Genomic DNA, 11,156 nt, shown 5'->3' on the forward strand with positions numbered 1-11,156 from the left:
GTACCGCGAAACCTACGGAGCAAGGTAAGTCCTTTTCCGCGCTAGTGCGCAAGCGCTACGCCCTGGCGCTGTCCAGCCTTCCGGCGCGGGGCGAGCACCGCGGAATCCAATGGGCGCGAGGCGTCAGGGCTGCGCATGCGCGTTGCAGGCTCGCCCGGAAGTCAATGTCTAGCTGCTGAGCGTGGACCCGCGGAGATGAAGTAAGGCCTCAGCTTATCTTTGGGGAAGTAGGGACCGGCCGCGGGAGGGGGCCCACCAGGGCTGGGGTGGTAGAGCGTCTGCCGGGCCGAGGGTCGGGAGAGGCGCGGAGACTGAAAAATTACCCCCCTAGTTTTGCTCTCCCTTACATCTGGCCAGGCCGCACTTAACGTCCGCCTGTCTCTGCAGCCCTTTAACTAAAGTGAAGCTGATCAACGAGCTGAATGAGCGTGAGGTCCAGCTTGGGGTGGCAGATAAGGTGTCCTGGCACTCCGAGTACAAGGACAGCGCCTGGATCTTCCTGGGTGAGGTCCACATCTTTCTCCCGCACTACTCGTCATTCTGTCCTGGCCTGCTTTTTAATATTTCAGCATTCCCGCCTTTCATTCTTCCCAGCATTCATCACACTTATTTCCTTCTGCTGTCTGCCCCTTAAATCCTTTTTTCATATCTCTCTCTCCCCCATTTCTAGTTGCTCCCCCTGCCAAATCAGTGCCCATGATAGTTACCCTTTGCCATTCACTGTGGTAAGAGTCTTGCCACTTGGTTTGTCAGAGACAGTTGTTACCATACCGTGTCCCCTCTCCCATTACACAGCTGAGGAAACTGAGGTGCAGAGAAGTTAATGGACTTAAGGTCACATAGCTAGTATGTGGAGCAACCAGAACTGTGGGATTCTGGAACTCATGGTCTTAGCCACAATCCTGTATTACTGCTAGCCCCTCTTTCCCCTTCCCTCAGAATTAATTCTCCTCATCTAATTAGCTCCTGCCTTCTCTCCATGGCCATATGATCATCTCTGCGTTCACTTTGTGTCACATCCAGTAATGTGACAGTTTGTTCAAAGGGGTTATTGCACCAGATACTGTGCTAAGCATTTTATATCCATTGTTTTATTTAATTCTCACAACAGTTCTGTGGGGTAAGTACTAATATTCCCATTTTACAGATGAGGAAGGAATGATTTGCAGAGGAATTTCTTTCCTATGGAATGCTCAACAGTTGTCTTTATAATCCTTAGTCTATGTGAGGTGGGGTTAAAATTTTCTAACTTAAACTGATTTTGGAACTTAGTTGTGAATTTGCGGGTAAAAGAACAGGTGAGTTCAAGATATGTTTGTGGAAGTAGAGTTTTATGTTGGAAACTATCTGCTTTGTCCATAAGCTTTTGGGTGTGAGGAGTATTTGGTTAGTGCTGACACACAACCTTTCAGTCAAAGTTAATCACTCCTTTTCCTGCCCTACTGCTGCACCTTATATATGCTTCTATCATATCATCAGACTGTGAGTTCTTTTTTCTTTTTTTGAAGGTTTATTTATTTTTGAGAGAGAGAGAGAGAGGGAGACAGAGGATCCAAAGCAGGCTCTGTGCTGACAGCAGAGCCTGATGCAGGGTTTGAACTCACTAACCATGAGATCATGACCTGAGCCACAGTCGGATGCCTAACCGACTGAGCCACCCAGGGGCCCCAGACTGAATTCTTTGAGGGCAGGCCCTGTGGCTTACTCTTCTTTGCACCCCCAGTGCCATGCCTAGTGCATGGTATGTAATATACACTTGGTAAATGTTTGTGGAATTGAAATGTGTTTTTTTTCTTCTAGGAGGACTTCCTTATGAACTGACTGAAGGGGACATCATTTGTGTGTTCTCACAGTAAGTCTTTTTCATTTCCTGACTTCTGGGTCATCAGAGTGTGCTACCATAAAGCATTTTGTGGCATCATAAAATCCATTTATTTTAATTCTAGGCTGATTGGTCTCCCTGCATGGGGAAGGCTAGAGCATCTGCTCTAGTCTAGATCAGCCCCAGGACATGGTTATAGAAGTCTCCCAATATGCAAAATCCAAGAAGTTGGATAATTTAGGAAGCCATCTTAGGGATTATGGTCTATTTTTACTGCTCTTTCACTGAGGCTTGTCCAGCCTCGGCCTACACGCAAACAGAGTGGAACTCACAAGAAGCTACTATGTGGAGCTCCTTGGACTCCTACAAACTAAGGGTAACCCATGGTCCCAGGGCCCTTCTGGCACACACCTGTGTGGTGTTGTAGGATTAGGGCAAAGCACAGAGGAGTGGGGAAAAAAAGCAAAAGGTTTAGGTAGCAGTTTGTTTTCTTTGTTTCTAGATGAGCATGAGGTTAGTGAGCAGAGCCAATCTCTTTATCCAGAAGCTGAGAATTACAGGCTGGTGAGGAACAAGAATGAGTAGGTGAACCTTATACTCTTCATTCAGCTATGAGATGAAAGCAGCAGTACTGGGGTGGGAGAGCGATTTGGCAGCTCGCACTGGTAGTGACAGCTGGTAGGAGAGGGACTGGGCACAACCCAGAGTGACACAGAGTGGTTAGACAGTCTGTAGGGCCAGAGGGGCCCTGAGGGCAGAGGACTGTTGCAGGGAAGCTGCATGAATAGGCAGAAGACAGTGGCAAAAGGGTTTGGGCAAGCAAACACAGCCAGCACACCATGGCAGAGACATTACCATGGCAGTAGATGATTAGACCATCCCATAGGAAGGAGACCCTGGATGAGTGGTTGGGCAGCATTTGGGACAGAGGGCCATGGGAAGGAAATTGGGCAGTACACATGAGAAGAAGGCCGTGGTAGAGGGCCTTGGCATCCCACACTGGCAGAGTGCCCTGAGAGGGACAGAGGCTGCTTCCTCCAAATTCTGGGCAGCTGTAAGTTCGCAGCAGGTGCAGCTTCCACCCCTTAGGATACCTCTGCCTGGTCCAGCCCTCCATTTAGGGGCTGTTCTTGTCTTATTTGCATTGAGTGATGATCAGCTAGTGTTTGTTTATTCTAATTCTCAATTCTGGCTACACACATTGCTCTCCATGAAGATTGCTGTTGCCATTGATAACAGTGGTTTTCAAAAAATGTTTTGTTTTCTGATTATCAAGGTAATGTATAATCATTATAATGCATAATCATTTGGCAAAAAGGAAAAGCATAAAGAAGGAAATAGAATGTACTTTAAGGAAAAACAACATTTTGGTGTATTTATTTTTTATTTAATGTTGGGCATTATTTCTAATATTTTGCCATTATAAATTGTATTGCAGCATACATGGTAGTATATACATCTCTGTATGGATTCATACCTTCCGTAGTGAAATTACTGGATCAATATGTTAGCGTTTTTAAGATGTTTTATAAATATGATCAAATTGCTCTTTGAAAGGTTGTACCGATTTCTACTCTCACTAGAATGCCCATTTTTGTGAATGCTAATCAACCGTGGTAATTTTAAAAAATATTTGTTGTATGGCTTCTCATTATTATTTTATTTTGCCTTTATTCATCAGTGAGGTTGATGTAATCTTTTCATAGATTTACATGCCATTATTATTTTTTTTAAGTGTCTATTCATATCCCTTGCTTGTTTTTTGCTGTTGGTGTGTTCCTCATTTTCTTAGTGATTTTACAAAAGCTCTTAATTGATGTTAACTCTTTGTTATAACATTTTGTCATGTACTGTGTTACTGTGGGCTTATTGTACTTAATTTGATGTGTTCTACTACATTGCCATCATCATTATATCTTGATGCACAAATTGTACCAGTTTGGTCTATAGGAGTCTGTTTAAATGAGTTCCTATATTTTTTCTTTTACTTTTTATGTTGAAATAATCTCAGACTTAAATTATGAAAGTTATAAAGTAATATAAGGAATACCTATTTCCCTTTTTCTTAAATGTTAACATTTTACCACATTTGCCTTGTCATTATTTCTCCCTATGTATACCTATTATTTTTTTTCTGAATAATTTGAGCGTCAGTGACAGACATGGTGCCCATTTATCCCTAAATTCTTCAATGTGTATTTTCCCCCAAACAAGGGCATTCTCTTGTTTAACCTCGGTATGGTGATCAATTCAAGAAGTTAACACTGATACAATAGTATTGTATTAAGCCTAATCCATAGACTTTATTCAGCTTTACCAGTTGTCCTGCTAAGATTCTTTACAGAATAGGAAAAGCAATTACTTTCTGGTCCTTTATCTGTGGTATAAATTGTAAATATTTTCTCCTAATTTGTCATTTGTCTTTTGACTTTGTGATTTTTTTTTTTTGCTATGCAGAATTAAAAAAAAATTTTATTCATTCGTGTATTTAAATTATCATGTGGTAAAATTGACTTTTTAGGGGGTGTACAGTCCTGTGAGCTTTAATGCGTGTATAGATTTGTGTAGTTACCCCACAATTAGGATAAAGAACAATTCCATCACCCCAAAAACTCCTTTGTGCTGTCCCTTTATAGTCTCATGCTCTAGTGTTTTATATGATCAAATTTATCAGTCTTTTTTTTATTGATTCTGGATTTTGAGTCACAATTAGACAGTATTTCTCTCCACTCCACCCATCTGTATTCTCTTCTAGTACTTGTATAGTTTCAGTTTTATGCATTGAAGTCTGATCCATTTAGGGTTATTCTGATAGTGTGAGGTACAGATTCACTTTCATGTTTTTTTCAATGGTTGTTCAGTTCCCACATTTATAAAAAAGTCCATATTTTCCCAAGCAAATTAAGATGTTACCTTTACCATGTTACTTTACCATATATACTTGAGTCTCTTTATTGGCTTTCTTTTTTTTTAATGTTTTTATAAAGTTTATTTATTTTGAGAGAGAGAGAGGGAGGGAGAGAGGGATCGGGAGAGGGAGAGAGAGAGAGAGAATGCATGCATAAGTAGGGGAGGGGCAGAGAAGGAGAGAGAGAACCCCAAGCAGGCTCCCCACTGAGCAGGGCTTGATCTCCTGACTGACCTGAGCTGAAATCAAGAGTCAGATGCTTAACTGACTGAGGGACCGAGGCATCCCTCTTTATTGGCTTTCTGTTCTCTTTTGTTGGTCTGTCTCTTCACATGCCAGTACCACACTAATCAATCATAGAAGTTTTCAGTGTGTTTAAAATATAGGAGAGTTGCTCCCTCTCCTTGTTCTTTTTTGAAGTTTTTCCATCTATTCTTACATGTTCATTTTCCCATGAGAACATTAGAATCAACTTCTTCAGCTAAATAAAACACAACTTATACTACATTAAATTTAAGTATTAACTTGGGGAAGATGTTGCTGTCTTTATGATGTTGAGTCATCCTATCCAAAAACAAGGGATGTCTTCATATTTGTTCAAATCTGTGTGGTGTTTCAGTTTTTAAAAGTTTTCTTTATATAGACTTTGTGCATTGCTTGTTAAGTTTATTTTTAAGTATTTTGTCTTTTTGTTACTATTAAAAATGGGGTTTATCTTTAATTATGTCTTCTAACTGATTGTTTGTATGTAAGAGAGTGATTTATTTTTTTTAACTTTGTATCCTATTACTGAATTGTTACACTGTTTTTTTCATTGTTTCTCTTGGGTTTTCTATACAGACTATCCTATATAATCTTCAGAGATAGTGTTACTACTTCTTTTTCATTTTTTACATGTTTTCTCCTGTGTAATTGCATTGTCCAATACCTACAATATTAAATAGTGTTAAATAGTTCCTGGCCTCAGTTGAATTGGCCCAGCTACAGGTTTCCCCTGCTAGCTGAAGGTAGTGTTCTGTAAAAGCTTTTTCTAAGCTGAAATGGCATAAGGTGGAAAAGCAATTACCATTTCATAAAAGCAAAAATCCTCTTCAGATTTCTTAGTGAAAACAGGTACTAATATAGGTCTTTTGTAAAAGCAAAGTGGCATAAAGTAAACATTGGACGAGTAGCCTGTATTTTCTATTTGGTAAGATGCTACATACCTGGCTGGGATGTATGTATATGATCATGTTACTAAGTATCAATCAATAGCTATTTTTAAAATAAGTTTATTTATTTATTTTGAGAGAGAGAGAGAGAGAGAACACAAGCTGGGGAGGGGCAGAGAGGTGGGGCAGAGGATCCGAAGTGGGCTCTGTGCTGACAGCAGAGAGCCTGATGCAGGGCTCAAACTCATGAACTGTAAAATCATGACCTGAGCTGAAGTCGGACCCTTAACTGACTGAGCCACCCAGGCGCCCAATTCCTATTTTATTTTTACGACTTTACTTTTTAACTTAGGAATCTTTAACTTAGCTGGAATTTAACTTTGTACAAGGAATAATGTAGAATTTTCTAGTTTCTATTTAATTAATTTCTGCTTTTATCTGTATTAATTCCCATCTGCTTTCCTTATGTTTGTTTTCTTTTATATTCATTCTGTCTTTTTGACGTAAAACTCTTTAAGGTTACAGATTTTCCTGAGTATGGTTTTTGCCCTATCCTGTAAGTTTTGGTATATATGCTTCTCATTTTTTTTTTTTTTTGAAGTACTCTGCCATTGATGTTTTTCTTCATTTTGTTTCACTTTTGCTTTGATCCAGTTGTTAGCTAAGAGAGTAGGTTTCAAGTTTTAGTTAATAGGGTTAACATTTAGTTAACATTAGTTAACATTTATTCATTTTTGAGAGACAGAGAGAGACAGAGCAGAGTGGGGGAGGGGCCGAGAGAGAGGGAGACACAGAATCTGAAGCAGGCTCCAGGCTCTGAGCTGTCAGCACAGAGCCTAACACGGGGCTTGAACTCATGTACTGCGAGATCATGACCCGAGCCAAAGTCGGATGTTTAACTGACTGAGCCACCCAGGTGCCTCTAGGGTATTTTTTTATTTAAAATATTATTTTCGGCTGTATAACATTGTGATTGGAGGACATGGTCTGTTCTGTTTTTGGAGGTTATTGAGGTTTTTGGAGGTTATAGTCAATTTTAGACTCTTTAGAAGAAATTGTCCTCTTTTTGTGAGATTTAAATGTATCTATATATCCACTAGTTTGACATTAATATTTAACATTATAATTGTTATATTATTAATTATGTTTATTTGTATTACATAATTATATATTGATATTTCTCTGACCTTAATTTTGTCAACATTATATGTTATAAACTTAAAGTGGTATGTTAAAATCTCTCATAACTTTTGTTATTAGTTTTTCTTTGTATTTCTCATAGTTTTCTTAATTAAAATTTTTGATTTGTTAATTTATACATAAAGTTTCATGATATATCTTTGTAATATATTAGGATCTTTTTCAGTGTAAAAGAGCTCTTTTAGTCCTATTTAAATATTTTTTTGGCCTTGAATTCATCTTCAGTCTTAATATTACCACCCATTTTTTAATTGAGTGTTCATGCTATATCATCTAATTTTTATTTTTAACTTTTGTGTCATCTTGTTCTAGATATGTCTCCTGTACAGACTATATTATTTGAATTTTGTTTTGTCATTCAGTTGAAAGTTTTTGCATTTTAAATCAATAGTGTCTTACTCTTTTATAAAATAAATAGATATGGGGAGATTGTTAACATTAATCTGGTGCGGGACAAGAAGACTGGGAAATCCAAAGGATTCTGTTTCCTCTGCTATGAAGACCAGAGGAGCACAGTTCTTGCTGTTGACAATTTTAATGGGATCAAGGTGAGTGTGTTCACTAAGCAGGATTTGGCTGGACTTTTCCTGTATGTAGGGGTTTGGTTTAATTTCCCACCTGATCGCCACAGGTTCAAGGACAGTACTGGTCAGCTGGGTGTGTGAGAGGGTTGCAGAGGTGTGGGGACATACTGACCAGGAAGTGATCCCAGGAAATGATTTCTTTGGCTTATGACCCTACTAACAATTGTTCCTTTTCCTCATGTTCATCTTCCCAGGAGCATGGGTACCATGCACCATGCCCCAAACCAAGCCTCTTGTTTCTCACCTTTCCATCCTCACACCCCACTCTCACCTCTGACGTTTTGGGCAGCAAAGAGACTCTCAAATATTGCTCTTTCATGCTATCCTCTGTCAGGGGATTTGGGGCTGTGTCATGGCTTCATGCTCTGAGACATGGCTTTGTATGTCTGTCATATGTCTCCAGTCACTTAGCATTACTGGGCCCTGGAAATTCTCTAGTTAAAGTCTGATGACAAATTCTACAAAAATCACTCCTTCTGAAGTTTTTTCTCCTCTGTTTCCTCTCAGTTCACCCTGGGGCTGAGAGAAAGTGATGGGACAAGTCAGGTTTATCTATGCTCCACCCAATTCCTATGCTTATTTAGCAGTTGGATGAACATTGTCATAGGTTGGGGGGGTGACTTTTGACTTGGAGAGTTTGTCACTGATTGCACCAGTATGGAGCATCTGGAGACTATAGGACAGGATGGAATAAGGTTCTAGGCTTGATTTATAAGGGTCAGCAGTCAAATGGAGTCACCATGAAAGGGAGGTTTTCAAAAATGTTTTTGAAAAGGGGAATAGGATAGATGACAGAAGCTACTCAGACTTAAAGGTAAGAATAAAAATCTGCTCTTGTGTGGGAACAATAAAAGCCAGACTTTTCAAATTTTGGATTGTTTTGCCTATAGAATAAGTCTGTATCTGCCCGAATGTTTTTAAGTGAGGGGTTAATTTTTTGTTGTTCACCCAGAGAGTTGTGATTGACAACAAAAGTATCAGTGTGAGCCAGTTGTTCCACTATGGTGAGGGTAGAGCAAGGTATGAGGGCTGAAGAAAAAAGATTCCTTCCCCCTTCCCAACTGTTGGTCTGCCTTGGCCTCATCCTACTTGCTGTATCAAGAAAACAGCTGTAGCATTGCACTTGATTTCAGGAATTCTTTCTAGCTGCCAGACCATGGTATGTTTTACTGTAAGTTAATGTTACAGATTGAGGGTAATTGTGCATGTGAATTCTCACAGTTTCCCCTGCTGCTTGTGCTTTGGACAGTACCAGCCAGGCTTTTTTCACTTAATGCAAGTGTAGAACATGAAGGTTATTGTGTGGTACACTGGAGTAAAGTGACAAGGCTGTCTAGTATGACTGCCTCAGGAACTCCAGCTGCCCCTGGCCCTACCTGGATGCCCCAAGTGCTGAGCAAGTTATAATCTGGGTGTATGTGCTGTTACACACCAGTTGGACAGGTCTGCTTTAGTGATTTCCCCAGAAATAGAATTAGCAGGAAGGTAAGGGGTGTGGTTCAAACCATGGCTTTCTGCAGCTGGGTTCAAATAGTTTGATAGGAGGGCCATCTTTGCTGAAGCATTGCCTGTCTGTCTTAGATCAAAGGAAGAACTATCCGAGTGGATCATGTGTCTAACTATCGGGCTCCTAAGGACTCAGAAGAAATGGATGATATGACCAAAGAACTCCAGGAGAAGGGCTGTGGGGCTTTTACCCCCTCAGAGAGTTCATCTGAGGGTTCTGAAGATGACAAACCCACAAAAAAACACAAAAAAGGTAAAGCGTTAAGTTCCGAGAGAAGATTCTGGGTAGTCTAAGTGTTTATTCTTCCTAGTGTTCACTGAGAGTTGATAATCAGTTCTTAAGTGTGAAGGGGAAAGGTGTTTGGGAAACCTTGCTTTAATTGGGAAAGGAGAGGTATCAGTGGAAGACAAATATTATGGGCTGAGTTCTGTCTCCTAAAATTCATACATTAAAGTCCTAATCCTCTAGTACCTCAGAATGTGAGTGTATTTGTAGTTAGGGTTTTTAGAAAGGTAATTAAGGGTGAGAACTGCCTTATACAGCATCTTGACATATCAAGGCTGACAGACATCCAACTTGGCTTCTCAGAGACACTTTCTGGAAGTATAGATTATGACTGCTTCACACACAGTGCTGCCCATGGTGCTTTCCTTTTGCTTATACCCTCCCTCTCCTCCATCTTCCTTTCCTTATTGGTTGCGCCCCTTTTTTCCTCCAGACAAAAAGGAAAAAAAGAGAAGAAAGAAAGACAAAGAGAAGACTGACCGGGAGGTACAGGCAGAGCAGCCAGCCTCCTCTTCATCACCCAGAAGCAAGGCGATAAAGGAAAAGGATGACCCTGGCTCTAAAAAGCACAGCAGCAAGAACTCAGAGAGGGGTCAGAAGTCAGAGTCCAGAGAGGTGCGGAGGCACTATCCCAGCTCTCCTGAGGTCAGGACCATCTGCCGCAGTGGAGCAGAAGACAGAGAGAGGGAGCCGAAGAAGGAGAAGGCTAAGCATGAACATAGGTCCTCAACCAGGAGGGAAGAAAGAGAAGAAAAGAACAGGGATAGAGATAGATGTCGAAGCTCAGACACACATTCCGGCCGGCACAATGGACGTTCTGAGGGACATAGTCAGAGAAGTAGAAGTAGGAGCCGAGATAAATCTCACAGGCATAAAAGGGCCCGACACTCCCGGGACCAGGAGTCCTCTAACCCCAGTGACCGCAGGCATCACTGAAACTGCAGCCCGTGACTGCCTGGTAGAATTGCAAATGAACTGGCCTTTAAAATGCAATCATATTCAGTTATGCTTTTACTATTACTACAAGTAAAATCTCTGAGGCTGAATTCTTTTAATCCCTTGAGTATTAGAGTCATAGACAGCTGTAGTTTTAACAGCCAAATATCCTGGATTTTTAAGTGAAATCCATTGTTCCTGGGAATATGCTCGTTACCTACTGGAGGAGGTATCCTAAATTTGGTTTCATAAACATGGCCCTTGAATTTATGACCCCAATTTATGACAAAATTGCCAGGAAAGGGGAAATATCAGGCAATTCTAGAATTCTGGTCTTTGTGCTAGATGTTTAGGTGACCTTTCCAGTTGGCAGGTATAGCCATAGAATAGAGAAGTGTGGTTTAACTAGGTTCGGACAGCTTGATGTGAATGTGATATTGATTCCTAACACCAGCCCGCTCCCTCTGCACCCCACCCTCCTTTAAAAAATTTTTTTATAAACATCTTTTTTTTTTGCATTTTGTTTTTTTGGTTGATATGTCTCCACATTTTTTCCTTGCTATCTATTTATTTATGTATGTATGTATTTATTTATATTGAGGTGAAATTCACATAACATGAAATTAACAATTTTAAAGGGATAATTCAGTGGCATTTGGTACAATCACGGTGTTATAAAACCACCACCACTGTCTAGTCCTAAAACATTTTCATCACTCCAAAATGAAACCCTGTCCCCATTAAACAGTTACTCTCCATTCCC

At 40.3% G+C, this 11,156-nt stretch overlaps 1 protein-coding gene across 1 annotated transcript; it reads left to right on the forward strand.

Annotated features, from left to right (window-relative positions):
* Nucleotides 1–30: 30 nt before the first annotated feature.
* On the forward strand, nt 31–10,896 carry RBMX2 (RNA binding motif protein X-linked 2). The gene is made up of 6 exons (XM_047844801.1): nt 31–200; nt 388–503; nt 1,801–1,852; nt 7,500–7,629; nt 9,247–9,424; nt 9,891–10,896. The coding sequence occupies exons 1-6, from the start codon at nt 136–138 to the stop codon at nt 10,391–10,393; spliced, it is 1,044 nt and encodes a 347-aa protein (XP_047700757.1). The 5' UTR covers nt 31–135; the 3' UTR covers nt 10,394–10,896.
* The last annotated feature ends 260 nt before the right edge of the window (nt 10,897–11,156 follow it).

This window comes from Prionailurus viverrinus, chromosome X (assembly GCF_022837055.1).
Source record: "Prionailurus viverrinus isolate Anna chromosome X, UM_Priviv_1.0, whole genome shotgun sequence".
NCBI lineage: Eukaryota > Metazoa > Chordata > Mammalia > Carnivora > Felidae > Prionailurus > Prionailurus viverrinus.

What these genes read in the sequence shown, in the direction of transcription:
- RBMX2 (XM_047844801.1), top strand. Translation starts at nt 136, where the DNA reads ATGCGCGTTGCAGGCTCGCCCGGAAGTCAATGTCTAGCTGCTGAGCGT. An exon ending in CGTGGACCCGCGGAGATGAA is followed by an intron (nt 201 to 387) that starts GTAAGGCCTCAG and finishes CTGTCTCTGCAG; the next exon opens with CCCTTTAACTAAAGTGAAGC. An exon ending in CACAAAAAAACACAAAAAAG is followed by an intron (nt 9,425 to 9,890) that starts GTAAAGCGTTAA and finishes TTTTTCCTCCAG; the next exon opens with ACAAAAAGGAAAAAAAGAGA.